This window comes from Syngnathus acus, chromosome 4 (assembly GCF_901709675.1).
Source record: "Syngnathus acus chromosome 4, fSynAcu1.2, whole genome shotgun sequence".
Taxonomy (NCBI): Eukaryota; Metazoa; Chordata; class Actinopteri; order Syngnathiformes; family Syngnathidae; genus Syngnathus; species Syngnathus acus.
The window spans coordinates 3,562,414-3,585,975 of record NC_051090.1 but is presented as its reverse complement, the minus strand read 5'-3'; the positions used below and the strand labels follow the sequence as shown (position 1 = coordinate 3,585,975).

The 23,562-nt window shown below is 43.2% G+C and overlaps 4 protein-coding genes across 7 annotated transcripts in view; 2 read left to right on the top strand and 2 right to left on the bottom strand.

Moving 5' to 3' along the window:
• Positions 1 to 10,706, bottom strand: part of bloc1s2 (biogenesis of lysosomal organelles complex-1, subunit 2) — a 29,393-nt gene extending 18,687 nt beyond the window's left edge. For 3 of the 4 annotated variants that reach the window (XR_005097771.1, XR_005097772.1, XM_037249878.1), the window contains exons 1-4: positions 10,517 to 10,706; positions 9,956 to 10,072; positions 9,735 to 9,854; positions 9,546 to 9,650 (exon numbers count right to left, since the gene is read on the bottom strand). Coding sequence is in view for 2 of the 4 variants with exons in the window: in XM_037249878.1 (XP_037105773.1) it covers positions 9,546 to 9,650; positions 9,735 to 9,854; positions 9,956 to 10,072; positions 10,517 to 10,679 (505 nt within the window). In the remaining 2 variants the exon portion in view is untranslated. Of the gene's footprint in view, positions 1 to 8,713; positions 9,198 to 9,545; positions 9,651 to 9,734; positions 9,855 to 9,955; positions 10,073 to 10,516 lie in introns of those variants that run through there. The other variant, XM_037249876.1, reaches the window with a different exon arrangement.
• Positions 10,707 to 14,036: 3,330 nt separating this feature from the next.
• On the bottom strand, positions 14,037 to 17,582 carry dhcr24 (24-dehydrocholesterol reductase). Its single transcript, XM_037250183.1, has 9 exons — positions 17,159 to 17,582; positions 16,766 to 16,921; positions 16,569 to 16,674; positions 16,074 to 16,192; positions 15,600 to 15,863; positions 15,386 to 15,529; positions 14,801 to 14,998; positions 14,501 to 14,679; positions 14,037 to 14,367 (listed from the first exon to the last, which is right to left on the bottom strand). The coding sequence occupies exons 1-9, from the start codon at positions 17,390 to 17,392 to the stop codon at positions 14,214 to 14,216; spliced, it is 1,554 nt and encodes a 517-aa protein (XP_037106078.1). The 5' UTR covers positions 17,393 to 17,582; the 3' UTR covers positions 14,037 to 14,213.
• Positions 17,583 to 18,189: 607 nt separating this feature from the next.
• Positions 18,190 to 20,149, top strand: si:dkeyp-51f12.2 (uncharacterized protein LOC100151460 homolog). The gene is made up of 2 exons (XM_037250190.1): positions 18,190 to 18,855; positions 19,342 to 20,149. Exons 1-2 carry the CDS (start codon positions 18,539 to 18,541, stop codon positions 19,577 to 19,579), a joined length of 555 nt encoding a protein of 184 aa, XP_037106085.1. The 5' UTR covers positions 18,190 to 18,538; the 3' UTR covers positions 19,580 to 20,149.
• Positions 20,150 to 20,986: 837 nt separating this feature from the next.
• On the top strand, positions 20,987 to 23,550 carry si:dkeyp-51f12.3 (uncharacterized protein LOC107988041 homolog). The gene is made up of 2 exons (XM_037250186.1): positions 20,987 to 21,604; positions 22,698 to 23,550. Exons 1-2 carry the CDS (start codon positions 21,003 to 21,005, stop codon positions 22,885 to 22,887), a joined length of 792 nt encoding a protein of 263 aa, XP_037106081.1. The 5' UTR covers positions 20,987 to 21,002; the 3' UTR covers positions 22,888 to 23,550.
• Positions 23,551 to 23,562: the final 12 nt, after the last annotated feature.

The following is a 23,562-nucleotide window of genomic DNA, read 5'->3' as shown; positions in this document are numbered from 1 at the left end:
CTTTGTCGGTTTCATTAAAAGTCTTACGAGCCACCGAGGGCTGCTTGGATGGGAAAGAGATTTGGAAAGATGATTTGAGATATGACTTGTTTTGACTTACAAGCGGGGTCACGAAACAAAAAACTCATATCTCAAGGCATCAACTTTCTGAGGGATAACTTTTTTGTAAAATATACAACTTTTTTCTAATCCTGCCAACAAGACAACTCCTTCAGTGCCATCAAAATCGAAGCTTCGTTGAGCTTCCCATAAACCTTCCCCCAAATGTGTTTATTAATGTTGCCTGACAAAACAGACACAAAAGAAGCAAAACGAGTCGCACGAAATTACAGTGGGGCAGTTCACATTGTTGACTTGGTGACACTTTGGGGTTTATTTTAGCTACTGTCCATTGTCCTCCCGTCCATATGTTTCCTACCATCGAGCAGCTATCGGCCACAGCTGACCGGCCCGCTGGACGAAAAGAAGCGACCCGGTTTCCTTTTCATACATCTTGATTCTATTTTGGCATTTCACCTGCAAAAAACTTGTGACTTCAGCCGCTTGGACTGCCTCGCATCTCCCAGCAAGCTTTGCAAGCGCTGGACGCCAACAAAAACAGAGCAGAGTTTACAAGTGGAGAGGCCATATCCTGCGCGCGTGTGTGTGTGTGTGTGTGTGTGTGTGTGTGTGTGTGTGTGTGTGTGTGTGTGTGTGTGTGTGTGTGTGTGTGTGTGTGTGTGTGTGTGTGTGTGCATGTGCGTTGCCAGAGGAAGCCATTTGACTAACTTCTACAGGGATGTTTGGGTAAATGTGTGTGCAGCTTTTAGGGTCACATCAGGTGCATATATATTATATATATTTATTATTATAATTATTATTATTATATATACATATATTATATTATATATTATATAAATATATAATAAATAATAAATATATATAATATATATTCGCCTGATGTGACCCTAAAAGTTGCACGCAAAAGAGAGAACGAGTCAAATGAATCGAATGAGTCAAATGAATCGAACTGAATGGAATCACTCTACTTTCACTTTTGTCTTTAAATTGTTTTGCACCCCCACCTATCGAAAACCGCATGGTGAAGGCCGTGTTGAACAGAGTGCTTCCATTTTCAAGTCGCATTAACGAGTTAATTAAGTGTAGCCTCTCCCCCCCACCACCCCAGAGAGCCAGCGAGCAGCCTCGGGCGGTGCTGATAACACCCTGATCTCATTTGTTGTTCTATCCTCTTTGAGCCCTTTCTATCTGCAGGTCACCACACACACACACACACACACACACACACACACACGGATCTTTTGCAACAGGTCCCCCGCTGGACAAGTCCATGGCGGTCTTTGCAATGCTCTCATGGCAGAGACTCATAACGTAAACACACCTGCGTCCTGTAGGGTGTCAGCGACGCTCGCCTCCTTCCTTATCTCTTTTCAATATTTACTCATTGTCCCTCCCTGCCGATTGACTCCAACTTTTCATGTCTTCTTTTCGTCCACTGTTTACGCTAGAGCAAAATGGCTTTTTGTTGTGGTGCTTGTCTTTTGTTTGATTCAACATGGACTCACGCGTGTATTTTATTATTTCCAAGCTTTTTCCTGCACGGAATTTGCACGAGGCCAACATCTCCGAACGTTGTCCGTTGCTAAATGGCTCGTGTAATTGGGCAAACTCCTCAGAGGGGCTTCATCGCACCGCCAAGTTACCCCAGGAATCCATTGTCAGAAAGGTTGGTTTGACACCCTTCCAACAATTCCTGGCACTGGTTGCTTCACGCCCACTAAGCATGACTTGATGAAAATATTCCGTAATTTTAACCACGGCCTTGCATGAGACCAACTTTTTTGTGCCAAGCACTGACTGACAATCCTCTGGCTCATCTGGAAGACATTGCGTGATTAGCCAGCTTATTTGTGCTGATGGTGATGAAAATAATAAGCAACAAGATTTAAGATTTTAAAAAGGGCCCGTGCGGAGAACATCATGAGTTTATCCTGAATTATCTTCCGTACGGTCATGACGGCATTGAAGCAGCAGGTGATTGTTATCACGCAAGAGTTGATTAATGCTTTAATTACATGCATTACGAGATTACTCATTCTCTGGCACCCACATCACTCACCGAGCCTGGCCCTGCCTTTTGAAGCTACACGCACTTAAAAGTCACCCTCAGTGTTCCCCTCCCTGATTTCCTCCTGGCGATCTGTGTTGCAAGACAAACATCATCAAATGTTCGCCATAACGCACTCCCTCGAAGCGACGGCCGCCTCACACGGAGATTTGTTATCAGCCGGTATCGACGAGACAATAAACACACGCTGGGGCCGGTGCCGAAGCGGACTTGTCAATCAAAATGTGTCGTCACATCAGTGGGATTGATCTCCTCGTGTGCGCCTGGCTCGTGGCTGACCTGCGATCGCCATCCATCTACGCCTCACCTCTGAACCCCGTAAAGCGAAAACAGGTGCGGGCTCCGATATGTGTTTTTGTGCGAGCCCCCCCCCCTCCCGATATTGAGTAACGGTTCTGAACTGCTGATAGTACCAAGGGGATGTTGTTAAGCCCAGAAGAGGGGAGAAAAGGAGACCACCGATGGCCTCGTGTTGACTTGATCGTGACAAAGACTGTCAATGTCGAAAGTGATGACCAGGAACTGACCACCCCCCCCCCAAGGAGGAAATCTTGTCCGTCAAACAAACAGCGAGATTGTGACTCCTACACACAATTTTGAGTCTTTAACCTAGCATGATTGTTTTGGGAATTTGGGGGTAAACAAAGTCTTTACACTATTGAGCAATATGGAGAAAAAAAAACTAGCTTGCACAGATGTTTTGGGCGTGGCAGTTTGAAAAAGGAAAAAATCACGTTTGGATGATTAAAAAAAAAAAAAAAGTTAACGTCGTCAATGTGTGAGAGTGTTTGCTCCCTCTCAAACATGATCACTGATTGTGTTGTTGCATTTAAACAGCACATTGACTCACACAATCTGGCAAGCATCACACAAGTGAAAAGAAAATTACATTGCAGGTTTTGGTTAAACCCAATTCCAGGGAACTCTTCTGTGTGTGTTTCACATTTATTTTTTTTCATATTTGTTCTGGGAATAATACATTTCCAACATCAGCATGTTGCGCAACAGCTGATCATTTGACATTTTAATCTGGTATCAATTCAATTCATTTCTATTCTGCTGGCCACTGTTTGACCCTGGACCAGATGACTTCCTCAGGGAAACAGTGCCCGTTGTGTCTTGTTGTATTTTTTCGGTGTTGTTGCACTGCTGTGGAGGGGATGGATCCCGAGTCTCACAGGATGCTGCCAAATGTTTGGATTAGAACCGCAGCACTAATGTCCTCTGATCCACCGCCAAACACACAACAGGCAGCATGGGAAGAGCACAAACACACACACATGCGTGTGTATGTGCGGGCTCCTGCTTTTGAAATCACTTTCTCTTGGACGAAGACGCAAAGAAGCATGCGACAACGCTATACGATTTCTTCTTTGGCCGGAGCTATTTCCGAGTGGCGATACCGGAAAACGCACAAAGAACGGGCTCCGAAAATAGAGATCACAAACATGGCGGTGGCCTTTAACGAGCCAAGCAAAGTCGGGATAGCGTTTCACAGTCAGGATCTCCTGTTGGGTGGATGGAAATGGCAAGAGAGGAAGTGAGAATGCAAAGCCACTGAAGGGAAAAAGCATGTGTGCTTTTCTTGGACTTCCACTTATCAAATGTTGTTCAAGGATCCCTTTGGAAGCTATTGCAAACAATTGAAAAAATAAATATAATAATGATAATAATAAAAAAATACAAAGCAGCCCCCAAATTAGGGGTTATCAAGTACAGAGTACAGAGGTGACTGGCGCAGCATGGGGACGGGGCCTCCGATACTTCAAACCCGATACTGGACTACACGAGGAATAGGAAATGCACACGCCCTTTGCTGCATCCTCGTCTACATCTAAACATTTCCTGTTTTTATTAGCCACTCTATAGGGTATCACTACGCACACACACATTGCATCCACGGCATACAACACACACGCGCATACACAAGAACACACCTCAGCCTTCGGAGGAAGAAGGGCTGTTGAGAGTCATTAAACAAGGAGGCATTTTTAGAAAGGGGGAAACAAAGGGGGGAAGTGACATGACGTCGCGCAGGAGGGAATTGGACACACCTTGAGGAACACTTCTTATTTCTCAAACACACACACACACTGCCAAGGTCTTCTCAAAATAGCCCCCAAATCAGAATCATCAGGATGTATAGCATCCAGTTTGTTTTCCCTTTGGAGGGTCTGACCCGAGGAAATGTGGTTCTTTAGAGGCCCTCGGTAATAAAGTTGGAGTGTAACATGAAATGTTATGTAAGTTAAGCGCAGCGACTGTCTTAAATGGTGATTGACGACCGCTGGCCAAAAAAAGATATTATTTTGACTGCCGTTAGCAAGATTACACAAATAAAACGACACAGTGGATTTCCGTGAAGCTCTGCGGAGGGGGGAGTTTGATTTTTGGTGCGAATCCAGATAAGATCTTACTTGAGGTTTTTATTTGAATTATTTATTAGGTGGGTTCTCATTCGTTCAAGTGTTTCATCCAACCAAGAATACAAATGCTAAGCTAGTAGCTGGCTAGCAACCAACAAACGATGGAATGCCATTTTGTGACTTTCATGAAGTGATTTTTTTTGTTTGTGTCATGATCCATCTATCAATTTTCCGTCATGTATATCCTCATTAAGAATTGAGAGCTGGAGCCCATCCCAGCAGACTTTGGGTGACATTTCGACATACGGACGATTTAGCGGCTTCACTGAATGTTACGTTTTTTTGGAATGCGGGAGGAAGCCTTCGTAAGTGGATTATGTATTAATTCATAAGACTCCCACACATCTGTTGAAGGTTAGACTTGCTACAGATCGTTCTAGGATCTCCGAGCGCGAGGAGGTCAGGCCATCAATCATGGCTCCCCCCCTCTTGCTCTCTCGATCTATGCGGACGAACCCGGCGGGGAAGAAACATTATATACATGTGCGTGTTTACTGTTACATTATAGCTCAAGTCCGAGCGTCTTCTTCCTGTTTTCTCTCAAAATAGAAATAATAATGATAGCTGGTTAGTCACACTCTGAGAGGGGTAGGCGCACACACACACACACTGAATTGAATGAGGGGGGGGGGTAGAATTAGATATCAAGTTGATTTAATTTATCAAATCAAATATATAAGAAGACATGAAGCCACTCCAGAAAGTCTATGATGTGCTTTAGCTTGCCTCTCAAATAGCATCAGTTGAGTACAGAGTGAAAATAAAAGCTGGTTTAATTCAATGTTCTTTTTGGACGTTTCATATACAAACAACACACACACACACACACACTGACCGCCTGCGCTCATGTTAACACAAAGCAGAGGTTCACTTGCTCGGGTTGCCTTAGGGCCTATTTTTCAACCGCTTACTCACGTGTGATAATAATGTTCTTAAGAGAAAAAAAAAACTGTGGAAAGTCAGAACATGACTGAACATACAATTTGTTAGGTGGATTTATTTATTGTGTGTATTTTCTTTGATAAATGTTTGTTTTGATCTTAATTTCATATTTTATTATCATTTACTTGTTTATTTTCCTACAGTTGATCTTTTTTTTCATATATTTTTAAATGTATTGTTACCATAGAAACATCTTTGTGAGTCTGAATGGCAAATTAATTTTATTTATATTAGCCATTTTTTTTTTCTTCTTTTTAACCACATACGTAAGCGAAAGGACTGTAGCTTAAGTACTAAGTGCTTTGGGACCACCCATATTTTATATATAAGAACAGCAAACAAGTTAAATGTGTTCAGTTTGGACATCTCCTGAGTCACAGACTGTGGTTCTTTCCAGCGTGACCTCCCTCCAATCATCAGTGTTATCCAACTTGGCCAAAGCGTGTGTGCTAAATTATTGTCTGATGGGAGTTGTGCCCGGAGGGACCGGAGCAGACCGAGACAATTGTTCTACTTGAAACTATTTACTGAGGAATTGCAATGAAAGAGGTCGTAGGTTGGCCGGGCCACTTTTGAAATGGCTACTTCTTGCTTAACGGTTGCATCTTGACAAAGAACTTGCCAGGAGCGTTGCTACGCCACTCCAATTGTGCATTTAGAAGTTATATTTAATCGCATCATGTTAGCATCCGTCTTTGGTCTTCAAAGGCACATATGGGTCGTAAATCACTACTAATCTATTTGTTGCCGTCCCGTTGTCATACAAGCGCGCTCACAGATGCTTCTGGTGCCAAAGAGTCTGATATATACGAGAAGCGCCGAACGCACTCAGAAAAGTGTACCGACTGCACTGTAGTATAAAATAAAACATTTTTTTGCTTCAATTCAACGGACATTGTGTTGGGGGCAGTATAGTACAGAGGTACAATATGTCAGTGAGTTTAGTTATTATCTGTCTAACTGTCTTGCTGCACCATTTGTGGCATTGCTATAAGGGTTGAAGCACGGCAACACCAGCGCCATTCGTTAGCCCGTCCATGGCAGTTTGCATTGTTTGTTAGCATTAGGCTAAACAGACTTAAATCAGGTTTGCATTATAATTAGCTTATTTTTACACTTCTATGAATATTAAAAAAATACATAGAATTTCCCACATATTGGATTAAAGATCTAGGACAGCGATAGTTATTTATATATTTTTTTACGTCCTTTAGGATGAAATATCTTCCAAATGGGAATAAAACGTAGGCCGACCTCGATTGCATTGGATTTTAGCGTCGATGTTGTGTCCCACTTTTGTGTATTACACGGCTTTCCATCTGTTCCCGCTTTAGATTTGCAATAATGGAGGAACGGTGTTGGGATTTTGCCGCAATCAAAATAGATTGCGTTGGTCGTCACCATCCAAGATCAACACACCTGCAGGCGCCGGCTTTTGGAATAGAATTTCAAACGGCTCGTACGCGGCAAACTGTAAAGTCTCGCATCCTTACATTTGCGTGTGGAGTACATGAAGGTGTGAGTGATTGTGATGCCAAATGTTGACCTCATGTTGCTTGTCATGCCCCCCTCTCGTGGAGGCTTTTTGAAGTCGAGACTCTCAGATCTCAACATGTGGCTCATATTTGCACTCAAATACCTCCCAGATCTATTGGCTGCTTTGATATGGCACGTAAACACAAAGCGCATTGACATGCATTTTTGTGTTGCCGATTCACTGCTTTAAGAGGGTTGAGGGCATCGTTACGGCCATTATGTTGTGAGCATGCAAGCAAAAGGGGTGCTGTGTTAGATTATGATGCCATTGTGGGGAAATACTAAATGTGGTTTCAAGACAGAATATGATCCCATGCAGTGCCTGTATTGAATTTTTTTTTTTTTTTTTTTTTTTTTAAAGCTTAATATCAGCAAGTATTTTTGCTTTGAATGGCAGTTATGGCAACAAGTCCATATGAGAAAAAAACATTTTTTTTCAAGGGTAAACTTCCAGATTTTTGCATCAATAATAAACACATTTAATATTTTCCCCACATTTTCAATCCTAACAAGACAGCAGTGACGATAATATCAAAATACTTTGTAGCTACGCTTTCAAAAGTACTTTTGAGAAATCTATACAGTCATTTCCTAAACTCAAGAAGATTAAGATCAGTGTTTTGCAATACAGTCTGGTTTGTTTGGGACACTGTTGGAAAAACACCAAACAAATGTGGTTACTAAAAGGACTTTTTAAGTGTCTGTGTGTCCGCTTTCATTCATGAGCAGGCTTTCACAATCTTTTTCGTTCGCGGGTTTGAGGGTTACACAACTCTGCGGCATGGCGGCGTGCCTTGTTGTTGTTCTCTGGGCCCCGATGTTCACTTATGGAGATTTATGAAGCGAGGGACCTGCTTGCTCCCCATCTTATTCTCACGATGTCTTTTAATTTTTTCTGGGAAACTCCCAGGGGAATCTGAATGTCAAAGAGCCATAATGGAGAATGATTATTTTGTTGAAGGTTGCATCTGTATTCTGTACTACTGTCATCTCCAGAGATATTCTATAGACACTTCATTAGGTACACCACCATGAACTGTTCTTGCTTTTTAGAGCAATGAATATTTTGGTCCTTACTATGGAATTAAATCTGCATTTGATCTCTTTACCAATAATTCCTTTCTTTGTGCTTAACTGAGTGTTGGTGCAAAACAAAACAAAATACATATGTCAATACATTTAACCGGATCCAGATTTGAGAACCTCTAGGAGAAGGAGCAGAATTTGCACCCATGGAGCCTTGCAAACAAGCAGAGGGGGGGGGAAAGTAGACATGGAAGGATCACAGTGCAACAGTAAATAATGTTACAGTATGAATAATGAGCTCCCTCTGTGTGCTGGGGCCCCAAACGGACTAATGACAGAGACCTGGTTTACATTAGGCCTTAGACAAACACACAAGCACACACACACACGTTTGCAGTACTTATTATGTATTCTTTGGTGAGAAACAGTGGATGAGTCAAGATCAGTTACCATGATTCGTGTTGTAAGCCAGAGATGGAACTTTCGGCAAACTAATTCTAGCTAGCTTGAATTACAGCAAAAATGTCCTTTGATTTACTCTTTGTCAATTAATATCATACAAGAGCTTTCAGGTATTTCATTGAGTAATCAGGATATGTTCGGTCAACCTGCTCTAAAACCAAATTAACTGTGGTAAGAGAAAAAGTCTGTGCAATCAAGTCAGAATTATGGTTTATTTAAAAAAAAAACATGTTAAGTATTAGTAAATATTTTACAGCAGAGAACTCGTTAAATACATTTCAGGTTTAAGAGGAGGTTGGCTTTCAGTAGTCTCGGAACCTGCTTCATTCTACCGTTTATCTAAATTCGGGACGTGACATTAAACAAGTGCAGATCATGATCCTATGCTGGCATTCAACCAGGATGAGGCTGTTGCTATTTTGAAGAAAGTGCACACTCACTGTTGTACAACATTTGCTGTGTCACTGCGTGTTCAAATCTAAGGCCAAAACACTACCAGCCTTGAGCTGCTGCTTCCTCAGTAACCCGTTCTCTAGAAGTGGCCTCGAAAGTCAGTGTCCCGCCTTGCCGTGCACGCACCGGAAATCAAGTGTGATTAGATCAGGTGACAGAAGGAAAAGCTACGTGTTTGTGGTGTGTCTGCCTTCATCGCTTCTCCAGTTTTTTGAATCTGGCCTCTGCAGAGAGAAGGAAAAACTTAAGCTGAGAGAGCTCGAAAGACAAGTTGATTTGTGGTGCGATATCGCCACATGCTGGACAACTGAAGACTCGACACAAACTGAAGCAAGAAGCACACTTTGCTTATCTGCCTATTTCTGACACCCCAAAGCTAACCTAGGGTCACTTTCAAGTGACTGGGAAGTTGTCAACAAAGAGGTAGTATTTTTTCAAGACTTTAAATATTTTGTCAGATTTTCATGGAAAACATACGCCGGACGTTTTTAAAATCATTTTCGGAGTTTCAAAATAAAACAAACAATAACAAATAAAATCTCTGAAACCTTAATGCAACATTAGTGTCTTACCTAGTTTTTTGGAATATGCGTCCAGTTTATAGGCAGCTTGTTCCAATGATGACACTTGCTCCTCAATCTGATTTATCTGGTCCAGGTAAGGCTGAAGGCTAGCATCTAAGAAAACAAACAAAGGTGACTGATAGAAAAGCGTTGGTTGTTCCTCAGGAGAGGATGACACACATTTTACGCATGACTCACATTTATTGTTGAGATCTTGCAAGTTTCGACTGATATTGATGCTGATGTCTTTCATCTCCATGTATTTTAGACTAGTCAGCTTGTTCATGTTCTCCAACAGACGATAATCCTCACAAGTGGCTGAAACACGGACCATGAGAATGTTGACACAATAAAACGACAAGTGAAGGCACATGGCCGAAACAAAATATAGAAGATGTGCAGAAATACACTAATGATACCAGTGAGTTCTCCTTGAAGAAAGACGGACATCTTTTCAAACATGTCGGTACAGAGCACATTGATGTCGGGCTCTGTGGGCTCCACGGCTTCTTCTGCTGTTTCCACACCGCCATCGCCTTGCGTTAGCAGAGGGAATAGTCAAGTCAAATTTATTTATATAGCTTTTAATCACAAAAAACATCTCAAAGGGCTTCACATAATAAACCACAATTGTTCCAAAGTTTCAAAATAAGCATCTGTAGTTAACTAACTTTATTTAGCTTTTTTGGGGTGCAAAACATCTTCTGAAATAAAAATTTACATGGGCTTGTGTCATTTGTCTGCATTTAAAAAGAAATATTATTATACTAATGCAGTTTCCTTAAAAATATTTACATGAAAATCATTTGATAGAGCTCACTGGTAAATAGAGATTTTAAAAGAATAACAAAAGAAACGATGGACTATATACAAGAGTGGTCTTTGAGGCAACTTGCTTTAAACAATCGAAAACACTACATCAGTTGTTGTGAGCTATTAGCATTAGCACGCTACGGAAGATGGAACGGTTGGTCACTTACTTGTCATGTTTTTTTTAACTGCTGGAAGCGGTGCTTCCTTCACGTCCTCTGCGCTTTCCCCGTAACTCGTTACATTCGCAGTGGCGTTCGAAGGAGCAGAATGGACTCCAGGCGACCTGGAAATGCTGTCCATTGCAGCAGCGTCGTCTCCGACGGCAGCCATTTTGTGTTTGTTTTGACTTCCCCACGCCCCTCTATCACGTGATTTTGAGACACGTGTTTTCCGATTTAATTTTTTTAAATATATATTTTCTTGAATAAAAATATAATTCCCGCAATATTTTGATAAAAATGTTCAATTAAAATTGAAGTCCTAATATTAAGACGAGTATTTGTATCTTTAAAGAGAAAAAAACTCCTGTCATTTAAAAACTAAAAATATACATTTGAAAGTCTGTATGCTACTTACCAATGTAAAATTCGGTCCCAATCGACGTTCGCCATCCTTTTTGTTCGGCTCCACATGAATATTTCATTCAATTTGAGCACCATTATTAGCGGCATTTTTCCACTCTCACTTTTGTTTCCTCACCGGGGCCAACAATGTCACTGAAAAAAGAAAAAAAAAGTTGTCCGTTGGCCAAAGTCATAACAATATATATATAAAAAAAGAATACATTTCGAAGATAAATCTAATATACATAGCTTTGAGTTGGTTGAATTTACGTGTAGCATCAAGTAGGCTACAGTGATTGCCTTTTCGATCATTCTTTTTCTAGTTTATACCATATTGGTCCTTGCAAAAGTTAAAAAGCATTAAAAAGTAAACGCAACTGAAAATATTTCGTATCTTTAAATTTTACTGACATAATTCCATTTTACACTTAGATTTAATCCTCAAAATGTGACGATTTGTTAACCAGATTTAACATTTCTAGCGTTACTGACAATTAAAAAAAACACCCATCAAAAGATGTTTAAAGAGTGCCATGAATTTATATTTTGAATTTATAACATATTGAATATCTAATATCATGTTTGACAGTGTTTATGAAAGTTTGTAACATTTACCGAAAATGCGATCACGTCAAGTGCACTGGCTCTGAAAATGGCGACTCTCGAAGGCCCACCGTATCGTGATGGACAGGGACCCTACAAATTATTCTTTTTATATCTCTTTACTGGGTTTAAAAAGAGAAGTTGAAACCATTATGTCCAAGTAGAAGGCGGCCACGAGCCACGTCCAGACGTTAGTTAGCCACCTAGCAGGTTAGCGTAGCTGCTCTTTCATGTTCGATGTGCGTAATATCCGGTGATGTATCAAAGGCAATCCCTGTGTTGTGATTGGCTGATGAGGAGGCCTTTTTTTTTTTAAGTATGCCTCGATAATATCGCCGATCATAACGGATAGCCATCAGTTCAGATGTCAGAAGCGCATCGATCAGACGCACAGAAATTCACCAACGCTGATTCAACGATGATCCCAAACCGTCAAAAACAGGTAGGGAAAAGTTTTAGACCCAAATAACTTCAATAAAGAAACGTTTTCGCATTAATAACTTTTCTGAAACTTATTGGAACATGCACAAACTTGAAGACACAATTACAATTCGGGACGGAAAAACTCAACTGAAAACTAAAATGTTTAATTTAGTGTTCCAGATGTTTAATGAGGAATTGCAGCCAGATCTGAATGAAGATTAAAGTATGAACAACTAATGCAAACTTTGCATTTTGAGGGGAATCATGCACGAGAACATGAAAAATGGAATAGTTACATGTTTCTCGTAAAACAATTAATAACTTTTTTTTTTTTTTTGCAGATTCTGGATGCACACTTGATGGAACCTTGGTGCCACCTGCCTGATCGAGTGATGTAAGTAACAAATGTTTCTATCGTCAACATTTCTGCAGCCTAACGTACGTGTTTTTCTGTAGCCTTGGACACGTGTCCAATAACGTACCACCGCCAGGATGTTACCTGCTCACTCCTATTTTACCACCAACGCCCCAAAAAGCACCAACACCCGAAAAAGCACGGTAAATCCTCAGTTTCTGCAAAATGTATTCCTTTGAATGATGGTGACATGCATTTGCTTGTGCTTTTGATTTTCCAGCCGGACAAAAGAACCCCAGACTCCTTCCAAGCCATATGTCAAAAAACCACCAAACGCGTTTATGCTTTTTATGAAGGAGCAACGGCCGTTTGTCAAAGCTCAACTTCAAAATTTCACCGGAGAGCGAAAAGACAGTGCATCGGTTAATAAAATCTTGGGGCAGATGGTAAGTACGATGCGCACGCATTCACGCGCGCATGTTTTTTTCTTTTTTTTGACACTTTCTCATTAAATCCACAGTGGAAGTCGCTCACGCATGACCAGCAGTTAAAGTACTTTAATGAATCGGATCGGCTGAACAAGATCCACGCCAGCTTGCACCCAGACTGGTCCTGTCGCGTTAACTATGTGAGTTAGAATCCATCGGAACAATTAAAAAAAAAAAAAAAAAAAGTGTTTTTGTGTGAAATGACATGATTTTGTGTTTTGTGCAGGGTCAAAAGAAAAAGAGAGTGTGGTGCAATACTAAAAAATCTGAACGCACCAATAACGTCCAACCGCATGGTTCTTTCATGGGCAATAATAACACAGGTACGTCTTGGAAAATATTTTTTGAACTGATCATCTGACCGAGCGTGTCAATCCAAACTGAGCATTCTGTTTAGTGAAGGAAGACTCGCAGTGAATCTCTTCTCGGGAGTGACTGGCGTTTTTGTGTTTGCAGTGAGTGTACCTGACATCTCCGCACCGGCCCCCCCCTCTGTAACTTTCAGCGACTTTGAGGCACCCAAAGCAGACCTGAGTGGCCACTTGGCGGTGCCGAGGCAGCCCTTCTTGCCGTATACAAGCATTTGGCAGGCAGGGCCAAATGAGGACCCTGGCTGCACCATCGGTCAGGGTTCTGAGTTGCCTCCATCTTTGCCCTCATGCATCAACCTGACAACCTCCAGCCTATTTCAGGAGTTGGAGGAGCTGGACATGTCCACTAGCTCCTTCTGGGGTGCACCTTTGTCTAGCAACAGCTTCCATGGGGACGAGGACGACCTGACCTCCAACCTATTCAAGGAGTTGGCCGAAGTGACCTCGGACTGCTTTTCAGGTTCACCCTCAGACACTAGCAGCCTTAATGAGGACGAGGAGGATCTGACCTCTGCACTTTTTCAGCAGCTGGTAGCTTTGGAGGCGGCTGAGGCGTCCTCAGCCTCCTATTTATCTGCCTACCTCATTTAGGGCGTGGAAACCGACACAATGAATTGATTCTTTTGATGAATTTTTTGATATACATGATACATTTCTTCTTTTTATCTGTTTCTATTACATATATTACATACTTATAATCTATTAATTTTTTCATTTTAACTCTTAATGGCCGAACTTTATTCGTAATATTTTACAATCGTAATTTACAATTGTTTTACAAAAGTTGTTTTATCCGTTATTTCTATTTTTAAAATGAATTTTATTCTGTGTGAATTCCCCTTAGACACAAATGCACTTGATTTTAAGACACCCAATGCGAACTGTACATTTTAAATTTTTATTGATTAAAACACTGTTATAAAAATTGGACCTTGTTATCTATTTTCAAAAAATGTTTGTCAAACTTTTTTTAACACGCAGGCACGTTACAACTTGACGGTAGATGATCAACATATGTCACATTTGATGGGGACACGATCCCAACCTGCCGCCGCAGAAGATCAGTGTCTGGCGGCTTTACAAATTTTGTCGTAAACTTCAGGGAAAGCGTCCTTGCAGCCGAGCTCCTCTCTCAATTTCTGATACAGCCGCCCATCAAACATTTCCCAGAACTCGTCGCGGTCCATGTAGACGTCGGCGTACAGCATCTGGAACCTGCAAAGTCAACACAAGAACCTTAGAAAACATCTCTGAGTCATTAAGCTAGAAGGCAAATGTCGTCAAAGGAATTTGAAATATTTGCGTGGTTAAACTTTACAGCAGAAATACAAAATCTTAAGCGACGTACCCGTGGACGTCTCGAACAAACTTCTCCAGCCGCCTCGTCGACGCCGTTGCCTCAAAGTGTTTGACTTTGGGCTCGCCGTAGGCACCGATGTCCACGTACAGTTCCTCCTCGTCACTTTTGGGGTGGACCATGCCCCTGCCGGGTGGTAGGAGGAACGGGCAGAGCCAGAGAGGGTAAACCTGAACACAGAAAAAAAAAAATGTTCAAAGGGCCGTGTCGAGAGGTGGCTCAGATAATCCAAAATCTTTTGTCCATCTATCTGTCGCAGCATTTTGGCGAAAGTCAAAATATCTTCTCTACCTGGATGTCCTGGTGGAAGCATGTGATGGCAGAGTGCAAGTCCTTCATAGGTACCAGCATGTCCTGGACCACGTGGTGCTGCTCGTACAGACGCCGGATGGTTTCTCCCTGCGTGAGTTTCAGCAGGGAAATCTTGGGCGGGACCATCCAGCCAAAGAGCCAGCGGAACGCCGGGTGGTTGCCGAAGGGAATGATATCCTGGTGGGGTGACAACTTCAGCCCGTGAGGCACAACTGATGTGTGACCAAAACTGTTCAATTCTACATCGTCAACAACCATAATATCATTTGCGTGCGATTTTAAAATCATTTCACGGAAGAAGCGAGAGGAAAATTACAACGCCAAGAAGAAGCAGATATCGTTTCAAGATTTCGTCGAGTCAGCCCATCCCGTGACATGGCTTTCAATGCGAGCAGACGGCGTCCGCAGATGGCCACGTGTCAGACCAGCACGATGCATAATTAAACACGCCATTAAGTGGCTGCACCAAACTAATGGAGTCTCATTTCGGTCTCTGAAAAATAATCGCAATGGCAATATTGAGTGTGATAAGATGATTTTTCAAAAATGGTTCAGGTCTGCTACCTGGAGCTCCCAGAAGATGCTGCGTGTGTGTCTGTGGTAGTATTGTCTGAGGGGGATGTACTCCACGCCGTCTTTGCCGCCCATCAGGTAGCCCTCCACGTGTTTGAAGAACCACGGTTTGAAGTGCAGTCCGATTCTGTTGATCTGAAGGGAAACAACACAAACATTTGTCATATAATATAATTATTTATTCATTTTTATATAAAAATCCTACCTTGTCGGGCTCGGCGTGCTCGCTCATGCTGCCCGTCATGATGACGGCGGAGTCCAGCGTGTACTGGATGCCCTCCACAAAAGTGTTGCGCTTGTCTCGCGACGCCTCGGCGAAGCGACGGCAGATGTTGTCGAGGCCTCGCACCGGCTCGTAGCGCAGCTTCACCCACGGCTTGGCGGGGACGATTTTGATCTCAGCCGCCACCAGGAAGCCAAGAGTGCCGCAGGACCACGGCACGGCGTGGAAGAGGTCCGTGTTCTCGTCCTAGTGGTCAAACAGTATATTAGAGTTGAATTTTCCAAAAGGGGATAGCTATTTAATTAGCTAGCTAGCTAATCAAATCAATCAAATATCTAATTTTCATCAATTTACTATAAAGTTTTTTTTTCAGTCAACGTAGGAGAATATTCAAAATAATAAATTACCTTGCCAAGCAGAAAATCTAGTCTGTATTTTTTTCTACCCGTGTCTCACCTCACTGCAGCGCACAAAGCTGCCGTCAGCCAGCACCAGCTCGTAGGCCACGCAGATGTGCTGGAAGAGGCCGTGAATGTGAGAGGACGACTCGATGCCGGTGCCCATCACCAAACCACCTGAGACAGATGAGAGGGAGCCGGAGAAGGTGGTGTGATTTAATTTCTGGGAGCACAACAACAGATGCCGCTCGCCGTGGAGCTGCGCACGGACGTCAGGGTAAACGAATGCGCCTGATGGGAAAACATTAGGCCGCGTTGATGTGCAGTTTATGGCATCAGGAAATCCATTATGAAACACGATCCCCGGGCGCCTCCAGCTTTGGGGCCATTTCCGCCGTGTTTTTTTTTTTTTTTTTTATCTGCGCAGCTCCAGCGTCGTTCCTCTAATATTATTAGGAACGAGGCCAAACAGGAAGCAGTGATGGATGGGGGACCAAAGTCCCCTTCAGCCATCATAGCTCCTCCTACTCTGAGAGACATGAATGCGACGTACCCACGGTGAGGTCATCCAGTTCAGGGAGCACAGGTAGAGTCCAACCAATGGAGGTGAGGAGTGCCGTCACCTGACCCATGTTGGCCAAGGGCTCCACTCGCACCACCTGAACAAAAAGACCAACTTCAAAATCAGGGAATGGCCCCCAAAAATCCTAGGAGACAAGAGTTTGCAATATGGCTGAGTCTTCCTCCCACCTGCTTTTGGGTGTCCACCTCCAGGATGTCCATCATATTGATGGTGATGTTCCTGTGGGTCTTCTTGTACTTGCCCACCCGTAGGGACACTGTGAGCCAGCCGGGTCGGCCGGTGCACATGAAGCCCTTGCTACCTTCCGTCCTCCACTCGCGCACCTGAAAACGGGTCAGAGTAGCTGAGGGTTGGTTATCTTACTTTTACACTTGATCATCAGTTGAGAATGCCAACTTGTTTTTTTCACCTTTCTTCACCAAGGCTCATTGTGACATCAAACCAAGATGCCAACCCGATCACTAATTTTATATTAGACTTTGTTTTGGCTGAACACAAAGACACAGCAGATACACCTTGGACCAAGTCTTAGCCTCTGCGCATGCGCCAGGTTTGCTCACCTGTCTCTGGATGTCACGCACGCGCTGTTCGTGCAGTTTGGGCGCCGAGCACATCTTGAAGATGAGCCATGCTCGCACATAAAAGTACACGTCGAAAACGACAGACAGAGGCAGCAGAAACAAGCACACGAATATCCACCGCTGGTGAACTATCACGTAGTCGACACCTTTCACTTGGACCCACAGGAGGAGCAAAAGAAGCGCCGTAAAACCGAGGTAGAGCAGCGACTCCATCTTGTATGCTCATGTGGAAGCCCAGTCGTACCGTAAAAACGCTCTTTGACACACAAAGTTAATCTTATCACACAAAACTTATCATACTTTCCACGGAGATTGGTTTGTTAAAGTGCCAAATGCCAGCGCCGGTCACCCTACACCAGTGATAGGAGAATGGTGCTCGCTGGATTTTAAGCCACGCCTACCCGAAGACACCCATTGGGTTATTACCCCGTAAAGGCGGGATGAACGTAAATACCTCGCTGCGATTGGTCGAGCGTGGAAGAGTGGCACATATTTCTTTGGCACGCTCGACCAATCGCAGTGCAGGAAATTGGTCACACCATCCCACCCGCAAAGCGACAGTGTGCCAAAATCATGTTTATTAAAAAATAAATAAAAGTAATGTGCGTACTAAACGTACATTTTATGTTAAACAAAATGATTTAAGGGTGTTATTTCTATACATCATTTTAATACTATAATAAAGTATTTATTTATATAACAAATCCCCTGAGTGTGAGAAATAGCTTGGACGCCTGGACATTGGAACAATATTTCCATTTGTGTGACATTATTGAGTGTAAATCTTCAGAAATCTTATTCCCATATCTCACCATTGTTTTTCACAAGAGGTTTTGTTTGTGTATTCCTAATGGGCCATCATCATTGGAATTGTTACCACACATGCTCTTATTTCTGTAATTGATGTCACATGCATAAACCCTGTTTCCATGTCATCATTTTCCTGGACACACACACACATACACACAGACACACACATGCACACACACTAAAGTGGTAGGCTTCAGACACATTAGACAGAGGAGGGTGGGGCGCCAGTAAAGATTTCTTAATGGGCTCTTCAGTCTTCTCGTCCATCTGCTGTGATGACAAACGCGCAGCTTGTCCACATCAGCCTGCTCTGCAAACAAGTCCTTCATTTCACCTCAAAAAGATTACTTCCAGCCCCTTCACCCAAAGCTGGAGCCTCACTTCTTTCAGCACTTTCCACTCCCGGGGATGAAAAAGTGAGTTTTTCTGGATTATTTGAAGGAATACGTGAATGTCTGATCACCTTCCGAGCGCATGGGGCTCTCCATCCCGTCCGGATCCGAGTGACGCTATCCGTTGGGCCTCGGCGCCGACCTCGCAGTGGAGACCATGCCGTCCCTGCACCATGGAGCCATTTTCATCGGTGCCTTCCTCATCGTGACGGGCGGCTCCACCGCCTTCCTGGCGTCGTCGCAGAGCCGCCTACAGCCCTTCTCCCTGTGCTGTGTGGTGCTGGGGGTGGTCATGCTCATCTTGGGGCTCTTCTGGGCCATGAACAGCAAGGGCACCTCCAACTACGACCAGCAGGAGTTCGACCCCGACTGCCCTCACTACCCTTACAATGAGTACGCTGGTTACAGCAGCCATGCCCTCTTTGCGCACGACGCCACTCGCTTCCCGGAGTCCCAATCGGTCTTTATGCCAGGGTGAGTTTCGTCATTTTTAATTTCCTCGCACACTGAAGGACTAAAAAAAAAAAAAGGTCGTTTCTTTAGGCTAATCCACAAGTGTCAAATTCAAACGTCGTATTATATCCAGCATTTTATACATATGAAAATAGAAAAATGAACAGTAATTGTATAAGTTTGTCTGTCCAAGATTTGTCTGCTGTTATTAACTTTCCGGGTTGCGTCACGGGTACAAAGTAGACTAGTTCTGGGTGACACAGCTGCCTATTTGGCGGCCATGTTGGTAGGGGCAACACAGCCCTTCTTTATGGTATCCAATCATAATGGAGGTGAAAAAAGGAAACGTACTTACAGTACATCAAGGCTCTTTAAAGCACCAGTAAAATAACTTTAAAACAGCATTTTTTAAATATTTATTTCCAATCACTTTGTACCGAGATCCGAACCTCATAATGACGAGGCCCTTAAAGAAGATAATGAAGCATTTGTTGTGTTCCCGAGCAGGACACTGGATTGCCAACGACAAGGCACTCGCAGCGAGGACTTTGACTACCCCCCCATGGATCACGGTGGCTTCAGCCCGTCGCCGCATCCTCCCCCCTGGCTGGGACCTCCGCCTCCCTACGAGGTGGCCATCAAAACCACGTGCAGCTCCACGCACCTGCGTCGCGCCTACTCTGACACGCACCTAGCCGCCGAGCCACTGTTCGGACGCTCCAGAGAGATTAGCTTTGAGGTTTAAAAGTCACATCCAACATCACGCTTATCTTCAGTAGGGTGATGTCACGAGTGAGATGGAGCCGAGCCCGGACGACTTTGGGTGGAGGCGGGTGGGGTACACCTTGGACAGCTTGCCAGGCAATACCTGGGAATAAACACTCACACCTATGCACAATTCAAGAGTCTTCAATTAACATAATATGCACGTTTTTGGAGACATAGAGTGAATGTAAAAAAAGGTTGACAAACATGCCAGAAATGAGAAAATAGACCAAATTCAAAACATTTCCGACAAATAATGTAACTCAATACAGTACGACTCAATTGAAATTGTTCATATATTTTCAAAAAAAAGAGGAATGAAAAGAAATGATTGAACTAATGGGGTTGCAAATGTGTGCACACCCTCTTAGCTAGGATGCGGCTGCGCTCAGAAAAAAAACAATCACATTGAAACTCATTTTTAAATGGGAGTCAGCACACACCTGCCACCATTAAAAGTGCCTCAGATTGACCCCAGATACACTTTGGCTGCTTTAGTAGGATTTTCCTGCCTTTATTTTGCTTTCTCGCTAAAGGTTTTGGGCTAAGACTGACTGCTTTTTGGAGCTGTTCATAAAATACGAGGGTGGCGCACTCAGGTCCAGTTGAAGAAAAACAGCTCCTGTTCATGATAGTGTCACACACTATATATTTTATTTAAAAATCTTTGGGGTATTTGTTTGTAGTCATATATGTCTATTTATTTAAACATTTTAAAAATCATTAAGAATGACCATCAGATTTCAGGATTTTGGTGAGACTTTGAATATAGATGATGCATTTCTTTTTTTTTTGACATAACGATCCCTCCATATGCATGTTTTTAAGGGTTCATCATGCAACAGATTTTCAACAGTGTGTGTGAATGTATTCATATCAACTGAATAAAAAAGTGCATAACTGGACTGTGCAGACTGTTGGTTGTCTTATTTTTACACTTCTAGTTAAAATACAAGACTATTACTGTATACTACTATTTTTATTTGAACAAAACTAGACTATTAAATTCCTATTTCAGAACGTTCAAATGATATTCCTGCAAGATGTATTTACACGTTTGTTCTTGGTTTTCCTAAAAAAAAGTCACGCTCCAAAGTTTTCTCTCGAGGATTTGTGTCAGCCGACGATTCGGGCCTGTCGCAATTGCGCCCTCGCCTGGTTGCTGCCCAGTACTGCAAGTATTTGCTTCAACATCTGGATACGAGAGAAAAAATGCTTAATATTTCTCTCCGTGCCATTACTTTTTAAATGTATTTATACCTCATTCAAGCTTGCTATATATCGTTCTTTCAGTCAGTATCATCCCAAATGAATCCATTTAGCCTTCGTGTGCGATTTCTCCAGAAACTGCATTCTCGACTTTTTGAGTTTCTATCTGCTAACATTGTTTACGTCAGTCCAAAATGTGCACCAAACGCGCATGGATCTGTCCAGCCCAACCGAATCTCGCCACAGAAAACCCCTCCTCGTGTACCCCCCTCCTACACACGCACACACTTCCTCTCTGCTGCAACCACAAAGCAGAGCAGAGTTCCCCGGTTACCGCGTCTCTCCTCCGCCGCAAACCCGGATATGCTTGCTCTCCACGCGGCAACGCCCGGGAGCTTCACCCCCTAAGCATCAGCAGGAGGAGGCTGCATGGAAGTGTTTTTACCTCGACAAGATGCCTGAACAAGCACACGCGTCTTCGCAGCAGGCTGGCTGAGGACTCCCGAAGGAAGGCGAGGAGGAGCGGGACGGCGGCGATGCGGCTGTCCCAGTGCGCTCTGCTCCTCCTGGGCGTGCTGCTGATGGTGGCCGGCGTGTTGGTAGCCGTGTGCGCGCCTATGCCTAGTTTTTCGGCGCCCGTCTTGGGGTTCTTCCTGGGCATTGGGGGCGCGAGCCTGCTGGTGAGTGTACTGTGCATGGCCATGAAGAACCTGCAGGCGGCGGTGCCTGGACACTTCTTGCTGCACCCGCGGACGGGCACTCGCTTCAGCCCGCAACAGTCGCTGGCCATCCAAAGGTAGAAAGACGAATCATTAAGCATGACGTCACACTTAATTACGGGTGCCAAAAGACAGATTTCTCCTCTGGGAGGCTAGAGCAGCCAAAATTTATACTTCATATAATTATCAGCAAATTTAGCAAAATAAATGAAAACTAATTCTCCAAATCATTTTTCGTAAATGATAAAGAATACGTCTGATTATTGGTCGACATGTGTTGCGCCACCAATTTTAAAATTGCCCATATAGATGCTACCCATTAGTATGTTTTGCACAAAAGCTGCAGTCTGTTATTTACCATTTAGAGGGAAAATGTAGATTTAAAAAGAACAAATACTGTCATATAAATTTACAGTTGCATTTACAGCGATAGTAATACTCATTGATTACATTGACCTGGTGTCCCTGCATTCAGTGAGTGCGTGTGCATGAGTGTATGTGCGCGCGCTGCCAAGGCATCAGTCATCTAATAATATTTTAAAGGGCGCTCTCAAGCACAAATAGCTCTGACAAAGCTCCTGTAAGCAAACACTAAACAGACCTCATCCATTATTTACCCTGCTTTCCTATCGAGAACTGAATTCCTGAGAAGGCATTTATTTCAGGTGAGGTTCCCATTAAAAATACAACACTTTTGTATTGGATCGGAATTCCTGAAGTGTTTATTTGTTGACACGAGCCATTGAGTGAGGAATGGAATCTTTCAGCGACAAATCGATTATTTGAGGAAAAGTATTTGCGCATCGTCGTATTTATGTTGTAATTGTCATTATGCAGGGTTAGTTTGGAGTTTGTCATGCAAGTGACGTGCTTTGGGGCTTCAGTGAGAATAAAAAGGTGGCAGTTTTACGGCTTGATTATCGACAAACGTCATGCATGAAGCTTGACACTCTCCAATGACGTCTGCGGTCAAACACTTTAAACAAGATGTGCTCTGCTCTGTGTTAAACTGTTCACACAACTACAGCGTTTAACCACTTCGAGTATTGTTTGGAAAATTGAAAATGTTTTATAAGCAGACTTTATGACTTCCCAGCCATGTTATGTGAGGACTAGATTGAAAAGATTGAAAGCATTTCCATGAATTATCTGTCATATCTCCCTCTTCAGGAGGTTGGACCGAATCCGACGTGAGATGTCAACAGACTCTGTCAGCGGTGGGCTGGACCCTGGACCGACCCTGGAACCATCCCCGGAACCAGCGCTCCCGTGTACCCCGCCCCCCTGGACCATGGAACCTCCACCGTCCTACGACACAGTGATGAAGATCCAAGAGCATGGCGGCGACGAGCAGCTCTAACGTCGCAACTATAATGACTGTTTGGGGACAAAATGGTCGCTAACAAGCTGCTTGGCTGCGGTGCCTTTATAAGGGGAACCAAGGACTTTCCTAAACTTGATTGGCTTGCTTGAATTTACTTGACCAACTACTGTGGCTGCACAGCACTTCCTGTTTTAACAAAGCATTCCCTAAACACTAAGTGCCTTAATCTGAAACCGCTTTTCACACAGTTAGAGCATCATTCAAAACAAAACAAAAATCCAAAATGATTCACATTTTCCTTTTCCCACAGAAGCATGGATTTTATTGGAGATGAGGTATTTATCTGTGTATCACTCTGGTGAAATCTGGCCTCTGTGCCATGAAAAATAATTTGAGACAGCGTCCAATCAGATCGCTCGACTGTTATTCGCCACGCTACTGACGGCCACTAGGGGGCAGCTTTGCATGGTATCTGCAGATTCCTTGATTGACTACTCAGTTTGTTGATGTATTGTTTTGGTGACAATTTTGACACACTTTTGTTATATAAAAATTTTGTGGGTGATATTTTTTTAATTCATTTGACTGTTTTTAAAGCGGACCACGGGTCACGCTAGATTTTAACCTAAGGCGCCAAACCACACTGATCTAAAAAGCACACTAACAGCAAACCTGCTCTAAAAACTAACTCAATTTAAAAAAAAAAAAAAA

Coding starts and splice junctions, on each gene's coding strand:
- dhcr24 (XM_037250183.1), bottom strand. CDS start 17,392: ATGGAGTCGCTGCTCTACCTCGGTTTTACGGCGCTTCTTTTGCTCCTC. Junction 16,193..16,568: donor ACTGGATGACCTCACCGTGG/GTACGTCGCATT, acceptor CATCTGTCTCAG/GTGGTTTGGTGATGGGCACC. Junction 15,530..15,599: donor AGCACGCCGAGCCCGACAAG/GTAGGATTTTTA, acceptor GTTTCCCTTCAG/ATCAACAGAATCGGACTGCA.
- si:dkeyp-51f12.2 (XM_037250190.1), top strand. CDS start 18,539: ATGCCGTCCCTGCACCATGGAGCCATTTTCATCGGTGCCTTCCTCATC. Junction 18,856..19,341: donor CAATCGGTCTTTATGCCAGG/GTGAGTTTCGTC, acceptor GTTCCCGAGCAG/GACACTGGATTGCCAACGAC.
- si:dkeyp-51f12.3 (XM_037250186.1), top strand. CDS start 21,003: ATGTGCACCAAACGCGCATGGATCTGTCCAGCCCAACCGAATCTCGCC. Junction 21,605..22,697: donor CAGTCGCTGGCCATCCAAAG/GTAGAAAGACGA, acceptor CTCCCTCTTCAG/GAGGTTGGACCGAATCCGAC.